The sequence below is a fragment of the Leucoraja erinacea genome, chromosome 3 (genome assembly GCF_028641065.1).
Source record: "Leucoraja erinacea ecotype New England chromosome 3, Leri_hhj_1, whole genome shotgun sequence".
Classification (NCBI taxonomy): Eukaryota; Metazoa; Chordata; class Chondrichthyes; order Rajiformes; family Rajidae; genus Leucoraja; species Leucoraja erinaceus.
In genome coordinates, this window is record NC_073379.1 from 48,633,479 (window position 1) to 48,658,626 (window position 25,148).

The window sequence follows — 25,148 nt, forward strand, 5'->3', positions numbered from 1 at the left end:
GGCCTACCATCGATGGAGCTAGAGGCCTCCTGGGACTGATTTTGAGCATGGACTTGACATCGGAGCCGATCCCTTGCCTGGGATCACTCCAACTGCGGCCTGCAGACTTTACCATCGTGGTGCTCGCAGTCTTGGGAGACCGTGGATGTCGGGAGCTCCAACGACGCAGAGGTTCGACTAGCCCCGACCCGGGATCCAATCGCCAGCACGGGGGAACTGACTCCCCCCCCCCCCCCCCCCCCGATCCAGGAGCTGATCGCCCCGATGCGGAGGGCCTGACCGCCGGCTACAGTAGTCAAGATCGTCCTGTCAACGGAGGGCTCGAGGCCCCCGACCGCGGGAGAACAATGAAGGGAAGAGATTTGAACTTTGTTTTGCCTTCCATCACAGTGAGGAATATGGAGGAGTCACTGTGGTGGATGTTTATGTTAAAATGTGTTTTGTGTGTTCTGTTGCTTTTTATTTATATGACTGACTTGGCAAATGAAATTCCTCGTATATGTTGCAAAACATACTTGGCTAATAAAGTATTAGTGTGATTGTGATTGAAAAACAAAGTCCGTAGTGTAACCACAAACATAGTCCACGAGGTTTATAGTTACTGAGGTCAATGTTGTGTAGTGTTCAAGAATCTGATGGTTGCTGGGAAGAATCTATTTTTGGACATTATGGTCACTGTTTTCAGGCTCCTGTACCTTCTTCCCGATGGTAGGAATGAAATGAGAGCCAAGTAAGGCTGGTGTGGGTCTTTGCTGATATTGGCTGCCCTTTTTGAAGCAGCACTCCCTAAAGATCAATGATTATGGAGGTCAGTACTTGTGATGGACTGGACTGAACTGAACTTTATTTATAGAGCAGTTTAAAAACAACCACTGTTGCAACAAAGTGCTGTATATGACTAATCATAAACATAAAACAAAACAATAAAAACATTAAAAGACAGTAAAAACAATAAAAACAATAGAAACACTAAAACAAGAGCAAAGTCTCATGCAGGGGCGAAAGCCAAGGAATAGAAAAGGGTTTTGAGACTAGTTTTGAAAATGGAGGTGAAGGGGCCTGTCTAATGTGCAGAGGTAGAGTGTTCCATAATGTCGGAGCAGCAACAGAGAAGGCTCTATCCCCTCTGAGCTTCCACTTAGACCTCGGTACCTCCAGGAGCAGCTGATCCAGCTGACCTGAGGCACCGAGCAGGAGCGTAGGGTTGAAGCAGCTCAGAGAGGTAATGCGGGGCGAGACCATTTAAAGATTTAAAAACAAATAAAAGAATCTTAAAATGAACTCTAAAGTACACAGGCAGCCAGTGGAGGGAGGCCAGAATAGGTGTTATGTGCTCATTCACAAATCTTTTAGTGGCAGCTGGCGCGGTGTGGTTACTGAAACCGGTCAGATTAACATCATGTTTCTGAGTGCCAAGCTGATCACCCAGTAGGGCTACAACCTCCGACATGCGGCAGGCATGCATAGCCTGTTCAACAGTCAGCTTTAATCATCAGTCATGGTGGTGCAGTACAATACGTTATTAGTTCATCTTTACACCGGTATAACTACGTAATATAGGAAGTGAGTGTTAATATAAAGTGTACAGTAAGGTGGAGCTAGTGTTAGTACATTACTCTGGTTGGTGCACATGCACTAACCAATCTACAAAAACATTCATAGGAAATGCAGGCAACAAATCCTTTCAGAATAGTTTACCAATGAAAGAGGACCAATTAAAGAGTTCCAATATTATGGTAAATTGGAGTCTTGCAGTTTCCCTCAGGTGAAAATTTACGGTTGGAATATCATTTATACAAAATGAATTAATAAATCACATCACCATTATTGGCTCTGATTTTTCACGTGATGAAGATTAAAAACCATCAAATTTAACTGTCTTTATGCTGTGAAGTCAACAACAATTCCTGGAGAATACATTATGCAGAGTTCTATCAATAATCCCCAGATTTTACAGAGCGAGATGCTTAGTGGGTTTCTTCAAAACAAATTTCAGAAATCATGAGACCTGGATTATTTATGCTGAAAAGAATTTCTGAAAATATGTTTATACAGCTATAACTATTAATGATATACCAGCCCAAAAAAACCCTGCCCTAAGGATTCAAATTTCCATATCGTTTAATTTTCTCGATCAACATTTCAAAATATGCTAGATTTTAAATAAAACGATTTATATATTTAAATGTTTATATTTCATCTTTTACCTTCATGTTCCTTCCTTAACTTCATGCTCTGTAATAAGTTGAAAAGGTTAATTAAATATCCCACCTTTCTCATCCTGTTTACTATCTGCAACAATTCTTCATTGTGATTAACTGCTTTGTAAGCTCAGAGGCATAACTTTTGGTCGATTCCAGAAATCACTTTAAGCAGAGATCTGACCGCATCTTACATTAGAAATTGGAAACTCCAGAGTCAATATCAGCATAGCTGTGAGAACCACTAAATGCAAAATGCCAATAAGTGCTCGATTCCTACTATGAAATTCTGTTCTCTCTCCTACCTTCTTCCCAAATTTGTACCACATAAATTTGGATGACTTTTTAAAAAATTATCCTTAAATACACTATTAAAGTTGAACTGAGTAGGAAGGAACGGCAGATGCTGGTTTAAACCGAAGATAGACATAAAAAGCTGGAGTACCTCAGCTGGACAGGCAGCATCTCTGGAGAGAAGTACAGGTGCACAACCTTTTATCCGAAGATCCAAATAACGAAAACCTCCGAATAGCGACATTTTTTCGGTCCTTGAAGAAAGGTCCTTGAAAACGTTCACCGAGGGCGGCCCGCAGAGGTGACAGCGGAACCTCTGGTCGGTCCTCGAAGAAAGGGGAACTAAATCCCCATTCATAAAAGAGAAGGTGAGGGTATATTGCGCGGGAGGGTTAATAATTGACAATATGCTGCTACCTGCCAGCTGAGTTAAAAAGTTCCCACGGTAGACTCACGATATACAGTGTATCGTGAGTCTTGCGTGGGAACTTTTTAACTCAGCGTGCAGGCAGCAGTAGATTGTCGCTCCCTTCAGTTTCACCCCACCTACACCCCTCTGCTTCCCGGCCATGTGTGTGACCCCTTCCCTCCCCTCTCCAGCTCCCCGCTCATTGCACCGGCGCGGGGGCTTTGTACTGTCTTCACGTCGCGATGCTAGCAGCACAGCGCCAGTCACCGGAGACGTCAGGACCAACGGGACACCGACCCCCAGGCCCACTGCAAGCACGGAGATCCCAGGTCAGCAACTCCAGCCCAGCCCCCTTCCAACTCCAGAGGAACACGCTCCCCGTATGGGCAGAAGCTGATGGTGTACAAGGGGGACGTCTTGTTCTTGGGGTCACGCAGCTCGGGCTGTGGGCGAACTGCCACTTGTCGCCATAGCGGCCCATCGGGGAGCGGATTCCTCTGGAGTTGGAGGGGGAGGGGGGTATTGTGCTGTTTGATCGCCCCCTACTATTCCAGGGACAGGGAGACAGGACGTTCACCGAGGGCGGCCTGCAGAGGTGACAGCGGAACCTCCGGTCGGTCCTCGAAGAAAGGGGAACTAAATCCCCATCCATAAAAGAGAAGGTGAGGGTATATTGCGCGGGAGGGTTAATAATTGACAATATGCTGCTACCTGCCCGCTGAGTTAAAAAGTTCCCACGGTAGACACGATACACAGTGTATCGTGAGTCTTGCGTGGGAACTTTTTAACTCAGCGTGCAGGCAGCAGCAGATTGTCGCTCCCTTCAGTTTCACCCCACCTACACCCCTCTGCTCCCCGGCCATGTGTGTGACCCCATCCCTCCCCTCTCCAGCTCCCCGCTCATTGCACCGGCGCGGGGGCTTTGTACTGTCTTCACGTCGGCGATGGCAGCAGGCCAGTGCAGTCACCGGAGACGTCAGGACCAATTGGACGTCGACCACCAGGCCCACCGCAAGCACGGAGAACCCAGAGACCCACAGCCAACAGCAGCCCAGCCCCGCTCCAACTACAGAGGAACCTGGGTTGCGGATGACGGGGCGCAGCTCGGGGCGTCGTAGGGGCCCATCGGGGAGCGGGTTCCTGTTGGTCCTGACGTCTCCGGCCACCTGCTATCCTCCGGGAACTGTACCGCCCTTGCAGGAGAGTGGGGTTGTTTGCAGTTGCAGAGGGAGGGGGCAAGGGCGGTACAGTTCCCAGTCTCAGCTCCAGTCCAGGGGGGTGGCCGGAGACGTCAGGACCAACGGGTTAGCGACCCCCAGGCCCACTGCAAGCACGGAGATCCCAGAGACCCACAGCCAGCAGCAACTCCAGCCCAGCCCCGCTCCAACTCCAGAGGAACACGTAGGGGCAGAAGCTGATGGTGTGCAAGGTGTTCTTGGGGTGGCGCAGCTCGGGCTGTGGGCAAACTGCCACTTGTCGCCGTAGCGGCCCATCGGGGAGCGGATTCCTCTGGAGTTGGAGGGGGAGGGGGGTATTGTGCTGTTTGATCACCCCCTGCTATCCCAGGGACAGGGAGACACCGCGGCTTTTTAGACTGGTGGGCAATCACTTCCAAAGTTCTGCCCACACAGTCAGTACACCTCGCCTACACTGCATTTCATACAAACATTTATTCTGCAAGAAAAAACGACATTGAAGACTCAAACTCGCGACCGAGTAACTGCCGGGATCAAGGCGCAAACTCGCGACCTTGCGGATATGAGCCGAACACTCTACCACTGAGCCAGCCATTAAAATCTACGCTAAAAAATTTCCATTCCGAAGACCGACAAATTCTGAATTACGAAAAGTGTCTGGTCCCAAGGCTTTCGGATAAAAGGTTGTGCACCTGTAATGGGTGACTTTTTTGGAGAGATTGGACCAGAGGGATAGGATAAGAGTTGAGGTACATGAAAATCATTTCAATGGGACAGGAGCAGGCAGAAACAATCAGTCTGTCAGGGCAGTTGTGTTTATGGATTTTGGGGAGAAGGTAAAACGGGGCTGTGCAGGGGTGGGAAACGATAAGGCTGGAGACTGTGGAAGGCCGACAGCCAGAAGTGATAAAATCAGAAATGGTCGGTGAGATTATGGCCAGGGACTCAACTGTGGGACCATGGTCCAAGAATAGGTAGGAGGTGTCCGAGGAGTCCGAGAGCTAGTGCCTGGCCTCAGTGCAGCAGAGGTCAGCTCACCAGACTCACACGGCACCTCCCTTGTTGAACTTTAATGTCTCAGCTCTGCAAAGCCATAGACCAATGGTTTTACACTGAGAAGTGACAGCCAAAGGCTGAATTTCCTCTTTGTTTCCTTAACGACTATGGAAAATAGCCAAACCCATCTAACATCCTTTGATGATTATAGTTTATTTGACCTAATCATAAAGAGGAGCTCAATTTCGTATGTCCTCAGTCAGTTGTAATTCTAGTTACAGTTCAGTGTGAAGAACAAATTCACAGTTTGTATAAGAAAATGGAATCCTCGATCAGTACATACTGAACAATCAATCAGGGAACAGCTATTTCAAAATCTAGTGCTATGTAATCAGAAAGAGCGACCTGATGATCCCATGATTAAGTGTTCTTTAGGGACCAGTGATTGTAACAGAATTATAGAGCTGTACGACACATCACCATGCGTTAGAAAAATCAATCAAATATTTTGCACTTGTGCTCATGGAAGATGTTACAGAAATGATAGAAATCAACAGGTCTGGAGAATGTGAGAAAATAACCAAAATTAGCACTTTTAAGAAACAAGATGTACTGTGAAGAAGTAACGACATTAAAATTCAATGAATCCCCCAAACCTGATGACTTAAAACCTGGCAATTCATGAAAGATGACTTTGGAGATAATGAATACGCTAGTTGGTTGTCACAACTCTGAGTCTAGAACAGTTCTCACAATCTGAAAGGTACCAAATATAACCCCATTAGATCAATGATAGAGGGAGGGGAAAACAAAACAGGGAACAATTGTCCAGTTAGCACAACACCAATGTTAGGGAAAATGGTGGAATCGAGGTAATCAAGACAATAGGAGGTACACAAAAATGCTGGAGAAACTCAGCGGGTGCAGCAGCATCTATGGAGCGAAGGAAATAGGTGACGTTTCGGGCCGAAACCCTTCTTCAGACTGATGGGGGGTGGGGGGGAGAGAAGGAAGGAAAAAGGGAGGAGGAGGAGCCCGAGGGCGGGGGGATGGAAGGAGACAGCTCGACGGTTAAGGAAGGGGAGGAGACAGCAAGGGCTAGCAAAATTGGGAGAATTCAATGTTCATGCCATCCGGACGCAAGCAACCCAGGCGGAATATGAGGTGCTGTTCCTCCAATTTCCGGTGTTGCTCACTCTGGCAATGGAGGAGACCCAGGACAGAGAGGTCGGATTGGTAATGGGAGGGGGAGTTGAAGTGCTGAGCCACCGGGAGTTCAGATAGGTTATTGCGGACTGAGCGGAGGTGTTCGGCGAAACGATCGCCCAACCTCCGCTTAGTCTCACCGATTCTAAAACAGCTGACATCTAGAGCAGCGGATGCAGTAGATGAGGTTGGAGGAGATACAGGTGAACCTTTGTCGCACCTGGAATGACTGCTTGGGTCCTTGAATGGAGTCGAGGGGCCAGGTGTTGCATTTCTTGCGGTTGCAATGGAAAGTGCCCGGGGAGGGTTGGTACGGGAGGGAAGGGAAGAATTGACAAGGAAGTTGCGGAGAGAGCGGTCTTTGCGGAAGGCAGACATGGGGGGAGATGGGAAGATGTGGCGAGTGGTGGGGTCACGTTGGAGGTGGCGGAAATGGCGGAGGATTATTTGTTGTATTTGCCGGCTGGTGTATTTGTTGTATTTGCCCTTGCTGTCTCCTCCCCTTCCTTAACCCTCGAGCTGTCTCCTCCCATCCCCCCGCCCTCGGGCTCCTCCTCCTCCCTTTTTTCTCCCCCCCACCCCCCATCAGTCTGAAGAAGGGTTTTGGCCCGAAACGTCACCTATTTACTTCGCTCCATAGATGCTGCTGCACCCGCTGAGTTTCTCCAGCATTTTTGTGTACCTTCGATCTTCCAGCATCTGCAGTTCCATCTTGAACAATCAAGACAATAGAGCTGGATTGGATGAAATAAATATGGATTTATGAAAGAAAATTGTATTATCAAATCTGATCATTTTCTGAGGTTGCAGTGAGATGAATATAAAAGCTTGAACTAGTTGCAGTGGTGTCATTGACTATCAGAAGGCCTTTGATTGGTGCTATATGAAATTATTAAACTAAATTAAAACATCTGGTATTGGGGGTAATACATGAATGAAATGAAGATAGGCTAATAAATTAAAAAGAAAATAGAGTGCAGGAATATTTTTTTCCACGACTGGTGTGGTATCACATGGAGTGTGGCACCACCCCCAGCTTTCCACAATCTTTATTAATGATTTGGATTACAAGATAAATTGTAAAATATCTAAACTTGTTGATGATAATAAAGCTTAGTGGCAGAGTGGATCACAAGGAGTTTGCAGAGAGTTTTAAAGGGTGAAAAAACACTGGTTCAGTGAATGTGCAAGGATGTGGTGAGTGGAATATATGTGGGGAAGAAAGTGGCAATTCATCGTGACAGAAAAAAATAGAAAGGTGAAATATATTTTTGAAGTGTGGAAGACAGGGGTGTTGGTGCTCACAAGGATATACTGTTCTTGTACACACATCACTGAATATTAATATCCAGGTACAGCAAACAATTATGTGCGGAAAATAGTACATTCCTAAGAACGAATATACTTGCAACAGAGAAAGTGCAGCAAAGCTTTACTCAAAAGAATCCTGGGATGGATGAAGGTTTGCCCGATGAGAAGATATGAAACACTTGATTGTTACCATCTGTCAAAAGACTAAACTAGGCTTCTTAAGAGCATTCCAGAATAAGCAATGAACTGCATATTGGGTGAATCTAAAATATGTTATTATGTGCATACTAAATGATGGGAATGATAACATCACAGTACGGAGCTCCTGACTTACCAAGTTTCACAGCATTAGGTCAAATTGCAGAAGGGCACCACATCCTGTTTGCTACTACAGTACCATCTTCCCTCAGCTAATGAATTAGTGCTCAACCATGTTGAAGATGATTTGAAGAAACCACTGAGGGGTAAAATGTACTATGAAAGGGTACTTCAATATCTATTTCCAAGATTGACTTGGTCTTACCATCGCCAACCCAGCTTGCTGAGCACTCAAAAATATAACAGCAAATTTAAGTCCACAATAGTGATTAGTGACTCGTGCAGCTGCAGTTCAGGATCTGTGCTGTCCGGGAAAAGCAGCATTTAACAGACGGAAAAGTGATTGCACAACCAACAGATTAGATCAAGGTTCTGCCACATTCAGTCATCAATGGTGGTGGACAGTTAAACCATCAATTAAACCTGTTAAACCATCAATTATATAATGAATTTTATAAATGTTTTTACGATACAATGACCCCACGTCTACAGAAAATGTATACATTTGCTTTTAAAGAACAAACCTTACCTGAAACACTAGCAGAATCAACGATCACACTAATACTTAAAAAATATAAAGATATAGAAGAACCAGGATCATACAGAGCTATTGCATTGTTAAATACTGATCAAAAAATATTAGCGAAAATACTAGCTAGAAGACTAAGTCAATATGTCAGTAAATTAATAAATAAGGATCAGACGGGATTTATACCTAAGAGACACTCATTTAATAACCTGAGACGTCTGCTTAACATAATGCACTCTCACAAATCTCAAGAACAAGACTTATCTATCATTTCATTGGACGCAGAAAAAGCGTTTGATCAAGTAGAATGGGATTATATGTTTAAAGTATTGCAAAAATTTCAAATGGGAGAGAGCTTCATCGCATGGATAAAATTATTATATAACAAACCCATGGCTAGAATATTAACAAATAATATACTATCTAAGAAATTCCAATTAACAAGGGGCAACAGACAAGGGTGTTCATTATCACCGCTATTATTCGCTCTGGTAATTGAACCTTTAGCTGAAAAAATTAGAACACATCCTGAATCTATGGGTTCATTCAAACCCACCCAAACCCAGGAAACATTCAAATAACAAAATATCCTTATACGCAGACGATGTATTACTATACATCACAAAACCCCAAATCAGTATACCAAACATATTAAACCTAATCGAGGATTTCGGATCTTTCTCAGGATACAGAATAAACTGGAACAAAAGTGAAATTATGTCGATAAAACCAAAAGACACAACACATCTTTTGAAATTCCCCTTTAAAATAGCTACAGAAAATTTTAAATACTTTGTAATTGAAATCACTAGTTCTCCCATAGTCAGGCCTATTGAGGCCTCCACAGTTGCCTCTATGGAAGCCCGATGTTCCTGGCCGTTCTCGCCGGGTGGTGTTGCTCCGGCGTCGGGAGAGTCCTCACAGCGTCTGGGACGGCTGGAATGGCCGATTCCCTACCGGAGTCCATGGCATTCCGAAGCCGACAGGACCGCGTCGGTTGATGCTCCGAGGCTCCCGATGTTAAAGTCGGCGCCGCCGCCCGTGGCTGGCCGCTCCACAGTCCCGCAGCTCGACGGTGTTGATTACGGCGGTCTCAGCATACCACGGAGCTCCAGCGCGGCGACCCAGCGCAGCGACCCAGGCAGGGCAACGCCCGCTCCGCGATAGCGCTCCAGCACTGTGCCGCCACCGAAGCTGAAGGTGCTGGGCGGTCCCCGCCAGGAAAACGCTGCTCCACACCCGCTGGTAGGCCGCAAGGACGGGTCGACGGTGCAGCCCGGGGAAAAAGCTGCCTCACCGACCAGGTAGGGGCCTAGAAAATAGTTTCCCCCTTCCCCCCCCACATAAAAAAGTCAAATTCCCCAACAAACATAGGACAAAATTCACTAAAAACTAATTAAAAAGTGAATTGAACGGACAGCTGCTGGTTAGCAGCCGTTCCCCACGATGGCTCCTCCTCCGATTATACTCTGTCTACTTGTCTAGGCAGGTCAGACAGTTTCCCAAGCTTATGGTTTCTACCATTGAGGACAGGGAATGTCTGCGGTATCTCTATCAAGTCACATAACATCAAGTCACATAAAATCTTGACCAGAAAAGTACCATGGTTCATTCACTGCTTACTCTAAATCGCAAAACCCCGACCAAAGAACCTATATAGAAGTCAGAGGTTTGGGAGATACTGATGAGTAGTCAAGATGAGTAACTAACACACTTTGTAGATTGTGTACACTGTAGTCATGGGAGGCTAGTAATGGAGAAAGTGAACCTTTAGCATGGGTTAATCAAGCAGTATGCTATCAGGCTTCTTGTATATTGTCGGAGCTGCACATATCCAAGAAAGTAGAATGTCAGGGCTCGAAATTAACGGTTGCCCGGGTGCCATTGACCACCTAAAGTGCCACCGGCCAACCTAAACGCCGACTGATTTTGCTCGGCTTGGCACTGCAGATGCTGGTTTATACCGATAGACACAAAAAACTGAAGTAACTCAGCAGGTCAGGCAGCATCTCTGGAGAAAAGGAACGTGACGTTTAATGTCGGCAGCGGCTGTATTACGGGGCAAAGATACTAGGAGCAGGGTGACGAAGGGTCGTAGCAAATGCCGGGCCCCGAACAGCGGCCGTGACAGCGGCTCCACCTCCTCCTCCTCCCGCACCCCGCCACCCTGATAGTGGCCGCTGCCTGCAAACCCGCTAACAGCGCTTTCAAAACAAAGGGAGGAAGGGAGAGGGAGGGAGCTGGGCTGCGGCCTGGGCAGACGGCCGTCCGAGTTCGAGTCGACTGTGAGCGGGCGGGGCCACGGCGGGCGGGCAGCAACGAAACGAAACGACTGTGAGTCGGGGGGGGACGGGGTGGGGGGGGGGGTAACTCGTAGCGCATGGAAAATGGTGCGCAGCGGCCGGCGCGAGCAGACCCATTGTGAAGTCATCAGCCCGTTTACTTTCAAAGATACTTCAGATTCAAGAAATAAAGCTCAAAATTTTCAGATAAGCCGGTTTTTTACTTCTACAACTCTACAGGAATAGGTAAAAATATTATGGTCAGAGCGTCGTGTTTTCGAACAGTATGATTATACACACACACACGCATCCAAGATCAGACTTTTAATAGTTAATAGACTAAGTGCGACCCATTGGGGGGGAAGGCTGGTCCCCCAACCCAATATTCCACCTCTCCACCAATTCCAATATTGGTGGCCAGTAGGGGGGGCTATCTGGAGTGCTAGTATGGGTGCTGCGGGCTGAAGGGACTGGTTTCCAGAGGTTAGTATGGACATTGTGGGCCGAATGGATTCTTGGGCTGGCGGCTCAGTCATTCAAGCTTGTTGTGCTGGCAGCTCACTCACAGCTGGTGGCCTGGCAGTTGACACGGCTATTCCTTGAAATTCCATTTCAAGCCGGGTGCAAGGCCACCAAATTCAAGTGCAGTTTCTTACCACTTCAAGCAGGGTGCAAGGCCACTAAAGACAGCGAGTCATGACCTCTCCCTCCTCCACCTTGCAGAACTGAGCCACGCCAACTTCTGAGTTTTATAGTTCCTCCCCACCAGAAGGGGCGTGGCCTTCATGGCGTGATTTACAGGAGAGAGAATCTCAACATTTTTTAAACACTAATAACTCTTTAATTTTTAATCGATGGGAAAAATCCTCAGCACCTGATGAGCGGAGGGGGACTCTGAGTAAGATGGCCAAAAATCACAGCCGTACGTGGTAACGTTTTTTTCTAAAATCAATATAAAGAGCAAACAGGAAGTGGTCAAGATTAGACTTTTAATTATATAGAAGGCAAGGCAACTTTAATTTGGCAAGGCAACTTTAATTAGGCAAGGCAACGTTAATTAGGCAAGGCAACTTTAATTCGGCAAGGCAACTTTAATTCGGCAAGGCAACTTTAATTCGGCAAGGCACCTTTAATTCGGCAATCCAACTTTAATTAAGCAAGGCAACTTTAATTAAGCAAGGCAACTTTAATTAGGCAACACTAATAACTCATTTTCATCGATGGGGAAAATCCTTGGCACCTGATGAGCGGAGGGGGACTAAGTAAGATGGCCAACAATCACAGCCGTACGTAGTAACGTTTTTTGTAAAATCAATATAAAGCGCAAATGGTTAGACTTTTAATTATATAGAAGGCAAGACAAATTTAATCAGGCAAGGCAACTTTAATCAGGCAAGGCAACTTTAATTAGGCAAGGCAGATTTAGCATTTCCAAACCAAAGGCAACACAGCTTTAGAATTTCCAAACTATATTTTCAAACCACATTAAGGACACTAACAGGTCAGTAAAACCACTCAGTTTAGTAGACATGTTCAGTATTATTCCCAGCTCAGACTGAGACGTGACCCTCTCGCTCCCCCATCTTGCAGAGACTGACTGAGGCACTCAACACTTCAGTGTTTTATAGTCCCTCCGGAAGGGGCGTGGCCTTCAGGAGAGAGAACTTCAACATTTTTTAAACACTAATAACTCTTTTATTTTTCATTGATGGGGGAAATCCTCTTGTCCTGCACAGCGTTGGGGGACTCTGAGTAAGATGGCCAAAAATCACAGCCGTAAGTGGCAGCGTTTTTTCTAAAATCAATATAAGACCAACAGGAAGTGGTCAAGATCAGACTTTTAGTAATATAGATTTTTGGATATTAGGAGGATAAGGAGGAATGCAGTTAGAAGAGGAAAGTGGAGATTAAACAATTGATAACTCGTAAACATAACAAATGGTGGAACAGACAAAAGGAGCCAAATGGCCTATTCATGTAATTCTTTTTGTGTTCTCAAATTCAATCTTGCCACAATAAAGTTAATCAACACCCACATTCTACAACTGAATATTACAAAAATGTAAAAAAACAGATACAAGAAACAGACGGATATCATCTATATTCATACAATTGCTACAAGGTAAGTCACTCACCTTCTGACCCCTCAGAACCTTTCTACTAACATGTCAGAAATGTAGCTGGATAGATTCCACTTGCTTTGTAGACTGCATCTTCAACTACACTCAAAGCTCAGCAGCATCTAGGACAAAGCAGCTCACTTGACTGACATCCTATCCACCATCCAATAAACTAACTCCCAACATATGAGTGCATCATTCACAAAATTTACCAAGGCTGCTACTGCAACCTAAATGTGTGATCATTTTCATCCAGAGCAACAAGAGTCATAGCTGCACAAAAATATGCACAAGAAAGTAAAAGACAAGGTAATTTTGCAATTCTTCGCATCAGTCAATGCAATACAATACAATGAACTTTATTTTTCCGTTCGGAACTTTGGTTTCTGCAGACATACAACAAAAATAAATAATTATACAAGACACACAACCAACTCAATTCACACAGACATCCATCACAGTGAGTCTCTTCCTCACTGTGATGGAAGGCAAAGTCTTGTCTTTCCCATCCTCTCCCGATGTTAAAGGCCCCGGCGGGCGATGGCAAGTCCCGCGGCCATTAAAGCCGCGCCGGGCGATGTCAGGCCCCGCTCCACGTCTTGATGTTGGAGCCCCCGGTGGGGGATGGCAAGTCCCGCAGCTGTTAAAGCCGCGCCGGGCGATGTCAGGCCCCGCTCCGGGTCGTTTTCATCCCCGCAATTCAGGCGGGAGAAGCTGCCGCCGCGGGAGCTCGGAAAAGCGGTCTCCCTCCAGGGACCCGCAAGCTCCCGATGTCAACGTCCACAGGCCTGCAGCTGGAGCCTCCAAAGCCCCGAAGACTGGTCGCAGCCGCGCGCCACCACAGCTCCCCACGCTCCGAGGCCGGCCAGCCCCACAATGGTAAGTCAGCAGGCTACGCGACTGGAGCCCCCTGGAGTGACTGGAGGCCACTACACGGTGCAAGGCCCCAACGACAACTGAGACCCGACTGAGAAAAGGTTGGTCCCCATGCAGGGAAGAGATTCAAAAGTCCCCCCCCCCCCCCCCCCCCCCCCCACATATACACAGTTAAAAAACAATAATAAAAACATATAAAAAAACCACAGCAAATGGGACAAAAATAAAAATAAGGACAGACAAACTGCAGGGGTTTTGCAGAACCATTTGCAGAACCATTACAGTGCCAATACAGGGTCTACTCTTCAAAAGTACTTAATTTCCTGTGAAGTACTTTTGAACATTCTGCGTTCATGAAGGGCACCTGATAAATTTATGTCTTCCTTCCCCCCACTCCCCCCCACCATCTCTTCAAAGGATTCCCTGTATTTTAATTCAATTTGCATGCATTAATTAAAAATGAAATGAAAAACGCTTCACAAAATATACAAAGATGAGCATGCTTTTCAATGTCAGGGAGCCACAGCATCTGACTATAAACTGGAATGATCAAGAGTAATGAATCTGGTTATGGTAACAGCAAAACCTAATTAAGATTCACACCTTTGAATTGAAGAAGATAAATGAGCATGTCAGTAGCATAATGCATACAATGAAACCTGTACGAATGGCCAAACCCAGAAAACAAACTTTCAAAAAATATTACTAAGATTCCAGGATATCTTTAATTACAACAGATACAATCTGAGGTTTTAAAGCACGACTGCAGATTTCTAATTGAGAATGCCTTTAATGTACACAGATGGGTAGGTGTAAGGCCAATACTGTTGTTTATTTGTGCATTCATTTTACTTTTATTATTTCATAAAACCATCAGACTGAGAGTCAGGGGAAAGGGAATATAAACAGTGATGTAGAGAGATATAGAACAAATGAAAGATATGCAAAAAAGTAAAGATAATAAAGGAAACAGGCCATTGTTATCTCTTTGCTAGGTGAGAACGAGAAGCTGGTTCGATTTGGGTGGGGAGGGACGAAGAGAGAGGGTATGCAGGGGTTACTTGAAGTTAGAGAAATCAATATTGATATCACTGGGTTGTAAGCTGCCCAAGCAAAATATGATTCAAGATTCAAGAGAGTTTATTGTCATGTGTCCCAGATAGGACAATGAAATTCTTACTTTGCTTCAGCACAACAGAATATAGTAGGCATGATGCTGCTCCTACAATTTGCATTTAGCTCCACTCTGACAATAGAGGAGACCTAGGATAGAAAGGTCAGTGTGGGAATGGGAAGGGGAATTGGCAACTGGGATTTACAACCCAGTGGTATGAATATTGATTTCTATAACTTCAAGCAGCAATCTACCTTACTTCAAGCACTTGATGCTCACAATGTAATCTCTATATTGTAAAAACCAAATACGGATTAGGTCAATGCTTTCATTCAGTCCCGCAAAATGCCCCTGAGCTCCCAATCACCTTTCACTTCAATTCTGCTTTCCACCCTGCTCTGACATTTGTCTTCAGGTTCTAACACTGCTATCACAATGTGCAATATATATATATATTTTTAATGCATTTCCCCTTCTGCCCAAACATGTAGGGTCTTAATAGTTAATTGAAACACTTCAAATTACTAGCTACTTTTTTCCTCTCTCCACAAATGCAATAATCGAGTTTGGTATTCCGACTGTGCATGCCCAGGTCATAAGTCACAAGTGAAAAACACTTTCGGCAGCCATGCATGGACATAGACCTGCGCCTCATCTGCAGCCAGGATCGATCCTGGGTCTCCGGCGCCGTAATCGCTGCCGAACCGCCACTGGACCATCCCCGTCCCCTCTCCGTAATCCTGTGACCTCACCCCCCCCCCCCACCCCGTCCGGGGGAGCCAGAGACGTCGTTGGGCCGGCCTCTTTGCGCTGCCTCCGCTCCTGTCTGGGGGCCGCCCCCGGATGGGGGGGGGGGGGGGGGGGGGGGGGGGGGGGGGGGGGGGGGGGGTCACTCGGGAGGGGACAGAGATGATCCAGTGGCGGTTCGGCAGCGATTGCGGCGCCGGAGACCAGGGAAACATCCTGGCTGCAGATGAGGCGCAGGTCTATTTCCATGCCGCGGCACAGCTGCCGAGAGTTTTTAATCGTTTGTGACCTATGACAAATCCCATAATTCCTTGCGTTTTTCGGAATACCCAAACTCTCTTATTGTACATTTCAGTTTGAATTTGTCTTCCCCCCCCCCATACCTTCTAACTGCCATGTTTAACTTTTTGTCCACAATGTATCACATTCCCGTTGTTCTCTTCACTCTCCCGCTCACAACAACCAAAAACAAACTGTTCTGTTCTCACTCCCCCTCCCCCCAGATGGAATAAGGGTCAAGCTCACCTGGTCCTCACCCCACCTGCCGCCACATCCAACACATCCTTTTCCGACATTTCTGCCACCTTCGACATGTTCCCACCATGATACACATCTTTTCATCTCAACACCTTTCAGCATTCAACACTTCTTCAAACCTCATCAACTGCATTCGTTGCTTGGGAAATTACCTCCTTTATATTGGCGAAACCAAGCATAGACCAGACGACCGTTTCAATCAAACACTCGGTCTGCCAAATCCTGTGGGATCTCCCAGTTGCAAACCATTTTAACTCGCCCTCCTATTCCAACTTTTCTGTCCTGGACCTCCTCTAATGCAAGAGAGACCACACACAACCTAGAGGAACAGCACCTTGTGTTCTGCTTGGGTAGGTTATAATCCAGCGATATGCACATTGAATTCTATAATTTTGCAGCACCCCTGCTCCCTCCTCTCTCTTTCTTATGCCCCACCCCAGTGTACACACATTTCTCCCACTATCCCACCCTTCTTTTCTTCCCCTTCACCTTTATCCCTCACTTTAACTTTACATTTCATTTCTCTTCTCGCCATATCTAACACCTTTTGGTCTCCTTTTCACCTCCAGCCTTTGTATACCCATGTTAATCAAACCCCATCTCGTGCATCCACCTATCATTTACCAGGCTTTGCCCCACCCCTACCTCTTATCCAGCATAATACAATCATCTGAAGAAAGGTCCCAATCTGAAAGATCACCTATCCATTCTTTCCATGAATACTGCCTGACCAGTTGAGTGACTCCAACACTTTGTGTTTTATTCAAGATTTCACCATTTGCGGTACCTTCTGTCTCCACTCACCCTTTCAGTTCTGTTGAGGGGACCTCGGACTGAACTATTTTTCTCCTCACTTACACCAACATTTCTTATTTTGTTTGAGATTTGCAGATTTTTGCTCCAATTTGCCTGTAGTATTTTGCCCCAATTATCCACCTCCCCTTAAATGTATGTGGAATCTGACAGGCTGCTCAGCTATACAGCAGTTCATATCTTCTCGTCTTTGATCGTAGAATCACACTGCACTTGAAAACTAAAGTGAAATCACACCCTGCTCAGTTAATATCTATTAAAAAATCGTAGAAAAGTCTGAAAAAAAGAATGTTTGCGAAAATACAGCCAATCGTGGAATAGTTACTTCATCCAGTTTTCTTTGCATCAAAAAACTATTTGACCTCATAAACCACAGTAAATAAAGGACATCTGATGCAAAGACATTATCGCTTTAACATGACTCCAATATTGATGCCAATATGCCACAAGCTTCTCCTCTCTCTCCGAAACTCTATATAAAACAGTCATTCCTGGATAACACCAGTACTTTCCAGAATTATGAAGAAACATTTCTCATTTAATGCATGGATAGTACTAGCTCTTTAATCAACAGATATATTCACCATCTCGCCAAAAAGAAGAGACGGAGTTGGTATTTGGAGTTTGCTTCCATTTAAAGAATATGAAAACCTTATCTGGTAGGTATTAATAACTTTTCCTTGAATCACATTTAACTAACAATTGAATTCAAAGGAAACATAAAAATTAGGTAAAAAAGTTGACATTTAGGAACAGACAGTTACTTTGACCAAAAAGTTCTTGTTGGTGCTTTTCCCATCCCAAGGTAACCACCAGCAATTATCCAAGAAACATGGTAAAAACTGTGAAACTATTGGCAGTTATGTTCTACAACTGCACATCCCAAAGGATTAAGGTCCATTTGTACCTCTTATTCCGTTTTTCAGGACAATTCTCTCTTTACATTGCTGAAATTCAAATTTTAATTTGCTAATTTATGATTAAAAGTCAAAAGCCCAAACACATTTATTATTAATGACAGTTTGATAAAAGCAGAGCCTATTAATTGATGTACTGCTGTTGTTAAGATTACTTTAATACAAACGTAAAGAGTCAAAACAAATCTATCTTTAATACAAGTGGAGCTTATCAATAATCAAAATCATTTAGCCTTGTAATGACCATTAGCATATGCCATCTTCAGTTGAACAGTGAATTAATGAAATGCATAAATATAAGTACTTACAGCAGTCCATGCGCCAATTATACAACGAGAACAAGTCCAACCATCATGAATCTCATGAAGCGGAACACCATAACAACCTACAGGTTAAAGTCAAGAGTCATAACCATTATTCAAAGCACAAAAATGGCCATACAAGAGAGCAGCATCAGTAAAATAACACCTACTTGCATGAACTTGCAGACTGCACTTTGCACAGGATATCAGCAAACTCGTTCCATCCTCATTAATAAATGAATTTGTAGGGTAAAATTCATTACTTTCTTCACTGTACGCAAAACACATTTCTGGAATAAGGGGTTTAGTGTTATGTTGCTTGGATGGTGATACATCAGCTGAATCAGAGTTGATTTGAGATCTTATTTCCATGGGTTGATCAGGCTATACAAGAAACAAATATACCAGACAGTTAATCATGTTGAATTTTCTCACCCAAAAGATGCTGTATATGTTGTGATTATCAAGGAGAAACATGTTTAGTACTGAGCCACATATGTCAGAATAGGGTCTAAAACATTCTTAAGTGAAGAATAATACAGTGCCCTCCATAATGTTTGGGACACAGACCCACCATTTATTTATTTGCCTCTGTACTCCACCATTTAAGATTTGTAATAGAAAACATCACAAGTGGTTAAAGTGCACATTGTCAGATCTTATTAAAGGTCATTTTTATACATTTTGGTTTCACCATGGAGAAATTACAGCTGTGTTTATACATAGTCTCCCCATTTCAGAACACCATAATGTTTGGGACACTTGGATTCATAGGTGTTTGTAATTGCTCAGGTGTGTTTAATTGCCTCCTTAACGCAGGTATCAGAGAGCTCTCAGCACCTAGTCTTTTCTCCAGTCTTTCCATCATCTTTGGAAACTTTCATTGCTGTTTATCAACATGAGAGCCAAAGCCATTATGAGTGAGAAACAAGAATAAAACTGTTAGAGACATCAGCCAAACCTTAGGCGTACCAAAATCAACTGTTTGGAACATCATTAAGAAAAAAGAGAGCACAAGCGAGCTTACTAATCGCAAAGCAACTGGCAGGCCAAGGAAGACCTGCACAGCTGATGACAGAAGAATTTGCTATATCTTCTTGGTTCTTGGTCCTCCAATATATTTCAAATGGAATTTAAACTGGAGGTAGTGAAAGGAGGGCTTAAGCCAGAAAGGGTTATCGGGAAGAAAGAGCTACTTTAAATTTAGTTGCATCTGGTTGGGTAACTATAGTTGGGTGGAGATTATTCCATGCTTTAATTGTGCGGGGGAAGAACAAATTGCTGTACACATCTTGTAATAAACCCGTATTGTACATCTGTCTTTGTAGCTGGGATCACAAATTGGATCGAATGCCCTCGTCTGCTCCTAATTGGTTTGGGTTTGGTGTAGGTCTTGTAGTCTATGTCGAGCTGACCATTTAACATTTTGTAAAAACAGGTCAAACGTTGAGCTTCACGTTTGTCTTGGAGAGGGTTCCACCCCAGAGAATTCAGAAGTTTGGTAACACTCGCTTCTCTCTCATAGGTATTAGTAACAAATCGAGCTGCCTGTCTTTGGACACGTTCGATGGAAGAAATGTTGTTATTTGTGTATGGGTCCCATGCTGCAACTGCGTAGTCCAAATGAGGTCTAACGAGGGTGAAGTATAGCTTCTCCTTGACAGAAATTGAACAATGTATAACAATGTACAATGTATAATAAAGAGAAATCCCAAAACACATGTCCGACAGATCAGAAACACTCTTTAGGAGTCAGGTGCGGATTTGGCAATGACCACTGTCCGCAGAAGACTTTATGAACAGAAATACAGAGGCCACACTGCAAGATGCAAACCACTTGTTAGCCGCAAAAATAGGATGGCCAGGTTACAGTTTGCCAAGAAGTACTTAAAAGAGCAACCACAGTTATGGAAAAAAGGTCGTGGACAGATGAGACGAAGATTAACTTATATCAGAGTGATAGCAAGAGCAAAGTATGTAGTAGAGAAGGAACTGCCCAAGATCCGAAGCATACCACCTCATCTGTAATGGCCTGGGCATGTATGGCTGCTGAAGGTACTGGCTCACTTATCCTCATTGATGATACAACTGCTGATGGTAATAGTACAATGAATTCTGAAGTGTATAGACACATCCTATCTGCTCAAGTTCAAACAAATGCCTCAAAACTCATTGGCCGGCGGTTCATTCTACAGCAAAACAATGATCCCAAACATCTGCGAAAGCAACAAAGGAGTTTATCAAAGCTAAGAAATGGTCAATTCTTGAGTGGCCAAGTCAATCATCCGATCTGAACCCAATTGAGCATGCCGTTTATATGCTGAAGAGAAAACTGAAGGAGATTAGCCCCCAAAACAAGATTGCTAAAGATGGCTACAATACATGCCTGGCAGAGCAGAGAAGACACCCAGCAACTGGTGATGTGCATGAATCGCAGGCTTCAAGCAGTCATTGCATGCAAAGGATATGCAACAAAATACTAAACATGACTACTGTAGCGGCACCAAACGCGGTGAATAAACAGTTGCTTTATTCAATGAGAAAATAGGTTCGAAATACAGTTTGGTCCTCTAACATAATAGTGTCATTGCTGCTGCAGCTGAATGAGGGTGTTGTCTCGAGCTCAGCTACATTTACATGACATTGCTGTGTCCCAAAAATTATGGTGCCCTGAAATGGGGAGACTATGTATACACACTGCTGTAATTTCTACATGGTGAAACCAAAATGTATAAAAATGGCCTTTATTAAAATCTGACAATGTGCACTTTAACCACATGTGATTTTTTTTTCTATTACAAATCTTAAATTGTGGAGTACAGAGGCAAGTAAATAAATGATGGGTCTTTGTCCCAAACATTTTGGAGGGCACTGTACATAAAGATGCTGAGTAAAGTTGTTTCCATAGAGGGAACAAAAGAATTTGCACAAAAGAGCCACAACCTCCATAAGCCATTTGCCCGGTATCAGTCCAACATTTCATTTCCATTCATTGAGGCAAGGTGAATGCACAGATTCTTTTTCCCAGGGTAGAAGAATCAAGACTTTGAGATGAGATGAGAGGAGATATATTTAATAGGAAGCTGAGAACAAACTTTTTCACACAGAAAGCTCCGTGGGTATACGGAGCTTTCTGCCAGAAGTAGTAGTCAAGGCAGCTACAATAACAACATTTAAAATACATTTGGACAGGTACATGGATAGGAATGATTTGGAGGGCCAAACGTGGGCAAATGGGAGCAGCTCAGATGAGGCACCTTGAATGACATGAACGAGCTGGGTTGAAGGGACTGTTTCCATGCTGGATGATTCTATGAGATGCAAAAATAAGGCAGTAGTGATCATGGGAGACATCAATTATCCTGTCATGGTCTGGTTGAGTAACAGTTTAAAAAGCAAACAGGGAGCGAAATGGTAGAAATGAAAGCAAACATTTGCATGGAGCACTTTATTAACATAATAGCAAAGGAAATAGTGCCAATTCTCATTAAGCAGAGTAAACAGGGCCAAGGGTAGACAATGAGAGCATGAAGTGGTAGAACATAACTCACATCATCAGTTTTAGTATAGTTAGGCAAAAAAGGTAATACAATCTAATGTAAAACTGCTTAACTGGTGAAGGGCTGCATTCTAAAACAAAGTGCTTGAGTAACATCAGACCAGGCAGCATCTTTGGAGAACTTGGACAGGTGACATTTCAGGTCGGGACCCATCTTCAGACTAACTGTGGTGGGGGCGGAATGAAACTGGGAAGAGAGGTAACATACAAAACCTGGCAAGTTAGCGGTGGATACAGGTGAGGAGCAGGGGGTGATAGTCAAATGATTGGACAAAGGTCAGAGATAAAAAGACAAAAGGTGTGAGGTAAAGAATGATGAGTTGCAAATTGTGAAGCAGGAAGAAGAAATGTAGGGGAAAGGAGCTAGTGCAGATGGGGCTCGGGTTTTGGTTAGTTACAGAAAATTGGAGAATTCAATATTCAGACCGTAGGGTTGTATGCTACCCAAGAGGAATATGAGGTGCCGTTCCTCCAGTTTGTGTGTGTTCTTGCACTGGCAATGGAGGAGCGCCATAGAAACATAGAAAATAGGTGCAGGAGTAGGCCATTCGGCCCTTCGAGCCTGCACCGCCATTCAATATGATCATGGCTGATCATCCAACTCAGTATCCTGTACCTGCCTTCTCTCCATACCCCCTGATCCCTTTAGCTACAAGGGCCACATCGAACTCCCTCTTAAATATAGCCAATGAACTGGCCTCAACTGCCTACTGCAGCAGAGAATTCCAGAGATTCACCACTCTCTGTGTGAAAAAAGCTTTCCTCATCTCGGTCCTAAAAGATTTCCCCCTTATCCTTAAACTATGACCCCTTGTTCTGGACTTCCCCAACATCGGGAACAATCTTCCTGCATCTAGCCTGCCCAACCCCTTAAGAATTTTGTAAGTTTCTATAAGATCCCCTCTCAATCTTCTAAATTCTAGCGAGTACAAACTGAGTCTATCCAGTTTTTCTTCATATGAAAGTCCTGACATCCCACGAATCAGTCTGGTGACCCTTCTCTGTACTCCCTCTATGGCAAGAATGTCTTTCCTCAGATTAGGAGACCAAAACTGTACGCAATACTCCAGGTGTGGTCTCACCAAGACCCTGTACAACTGCAGTAGAACCTCCCTGTTCCTATACTCAAATCCTTTTGCTATGAATACTAACATACCATTCACCTTCTTCACTGCCTGCTGCACCTACATGCCTACTTTTAATGACTGGTGTACCATGACACCCAGGTCTCGTTGCATCTCCCCCTTTCCTAATCAGCCACCATTCAGATAATAGTCTACTTTCCTGTTTTTGCCACCAAAGTGGATAACCTCACATTTATCCACATTATACTGCATCTGTCATGCATTTGCCCACTCACCCAGCCTATCCAAGTCACCTTGCAGCCTCCTAGCATCCTCCTCACAGCTAACACTGCCCCCCAGCTTCGTGTCATCCGCAAACTTGGAGATGTTGCATTCAATTCCCTCGTCCAAATCATTAATATATATCGTAAATAGCTGGGGTCCCAGAACTGAGCCTTGCGGTACCCCACTAGTCACTGCCTGCCATTGTGAAAAGGACCCATTTACTCCTACTCTTTGCTTCCTGTCTGCCAGCCAGTTCTCTATCCACATCAATACTGAACCCCCAATACCGTGTGCTTTAAGTTTGTATACTAATCTCTTATGTGGGACCTTGTCGAAAGCCTTCTGAAAGTCCAGATATAACACATCCACTGGTTCTCCCTTATCCACTCTACTAGTTACATCCTCGAAAAATTCTATAAGATTCGTCAGACATGATTTACCCTTCATAAATCCATGCTGACTTTGTCCAATGATTTCACCACTTTCCAAATGTGCTGCTAACCCATCTTTAATAACTGATTCTAGCAGTTTCCCCACTACCGACGTTAGATTAACTGGTCTGTAATTCCCCGTTTTCTCTCTCCCTCCCTTTTTAAAAAGTGGTGTTACATTAGCTACCCTCAAATCCTCAGGAACTACTCCAGAATCTAAAGAGTTTGAAAAATTATCACTAATGCATCCACTATTTCTGGGGCTACTTCCTTAAGTACTCTGGGATGCAGCCTATCTGGCCCTGGGGATTTATCGGCCTCTAATCCATTCAATTTACCTAACACCACTTCCCGGCTAACCTGGATTTCACTCAGTTCCTCCATCTCATTTGACCCCCAGTCCCCTGCTATTTCCGGCAGATTATTTATGTCTTCCTTAGTGAAGACAGAACCAAAGTAGTTATTCAATTGGTCTGCCATGTCCTTGGTAGAAAGGTCTATATGGGAAGAGGAGTAAAAATGATAAGCAACCAGGAGATCCAGTAGACCATGTAGACCCAGCACATCTTCAGCAAAAAGGTCCTCGAGTCTATGCTTGGTCACACCAATGGAAAGGAGGCCACATCAGAAACATAGGATGCAGTAAATGAGACTAGAGGCGCACGTGAACCACTGTCTCACCTGGAAGGACTGGTGTGAGAGACTTGGCGTTACATCTCCTGTGGTTGCGCAGGAAAGTACCTGAGGAGGGGGTGCTTTTGGTGGGAAAGTATGAGTGAACCAAGGATTTGCAGAAGGTGTCTTTATTTGAGTAATGGGGAATAAGTTTTTTGTATTTCATTTGGTACAAATTCTGTCAAATGTGATATCAGTAACTGTACTTCTTTTTCATTAATAAAGAGCCGGCTTGTTCATTACGTCTTACTTTGTAAGTGAAGGCGTGAATAACTGACAAAAGAAATTACAAGAAAACATTCAACAGTTAACGTTCCCTTATCTGGAACAGCAAATGTCCTCCAGCATTGACATTAAATGTTTTGCTTTGAACCTTGGTGATCTTGTCTTCACTTACTAGTTCCAGGTATTACTTCTGTTGTAATTGTGATTAGTCTTTATCTCAGATGTTGACATTTCATTATTTCTGATTTAATTTTGAGCTATCGGGACAGCTTGAATGCTTTAGACACTTGCATGTCTTTATGATGGACTGATTACATCAGTTATTTTGCCTAACTTGATTTATTCAGTACATAGAAACATAGAAATTAGGTGCAGGAGTAGGCCATTCGGCCCTTCGAGCCTGCACCGCCATTCAATATGATCATGGCTGATCATCTAACTCAGTATCCCGTACCTGCCTTCTCTCCATACCCCCTGATCCCCTTAGCCACAAGGGCCACATCTAACTCCCTCTTAAATATAGCCAATGAACTGTGTGGCCTCAAATACCCTCTGTGGCAGAGAGTTCCAGAGATTCACCACTCTCTGTGTGAAAAAAGTTCTTCTCATCTCGGTCCTAAAAGATTTCCCCCTTATCCTTAAACTGTGACCCCTTGTCCTGGACTTCCCCAACATCGGGAAAAATCTTCCTGCATCTAGCCTGTCCAATCCCTTAAGAATTTTGTAAGTTTCTATAAGATA

The 25,148-nt window shown here is 44.3% G+C and overlaps 1 protein-coding gene across 4 annotated transcripts in view; it reads right to left on the bottom strand.

The window, feature by feature from the left end:
- The window catches only part of LOC129695557 (lysine-specific demethylase 4C-like), a 324,943-nt gene that overhangs the window by 120,503 nt on the left and 179,292 nt on the right, over positions 1-25,148 (bottom strand). For all 4 annotated transcript variants that reach the window (XM_055632624.1, XM_055632625.1, XM_055632622.1 and 1 more), the window contains exons 14-15: positions 18,339-18,552; positions 18,175-18,251 (exon numbers count right to left, since the gene is read on the bottom strand). In XM_055632624.1, coding sequence (XP_055488599.1) covers positions 18,175-18,251; positions 18,339-18,552 — 291 coding nt within the window. The remainder of the gene's footprint in view (positions 1-18,174; positions 18,252-18,338; positions 18,553-25,148) is intronic.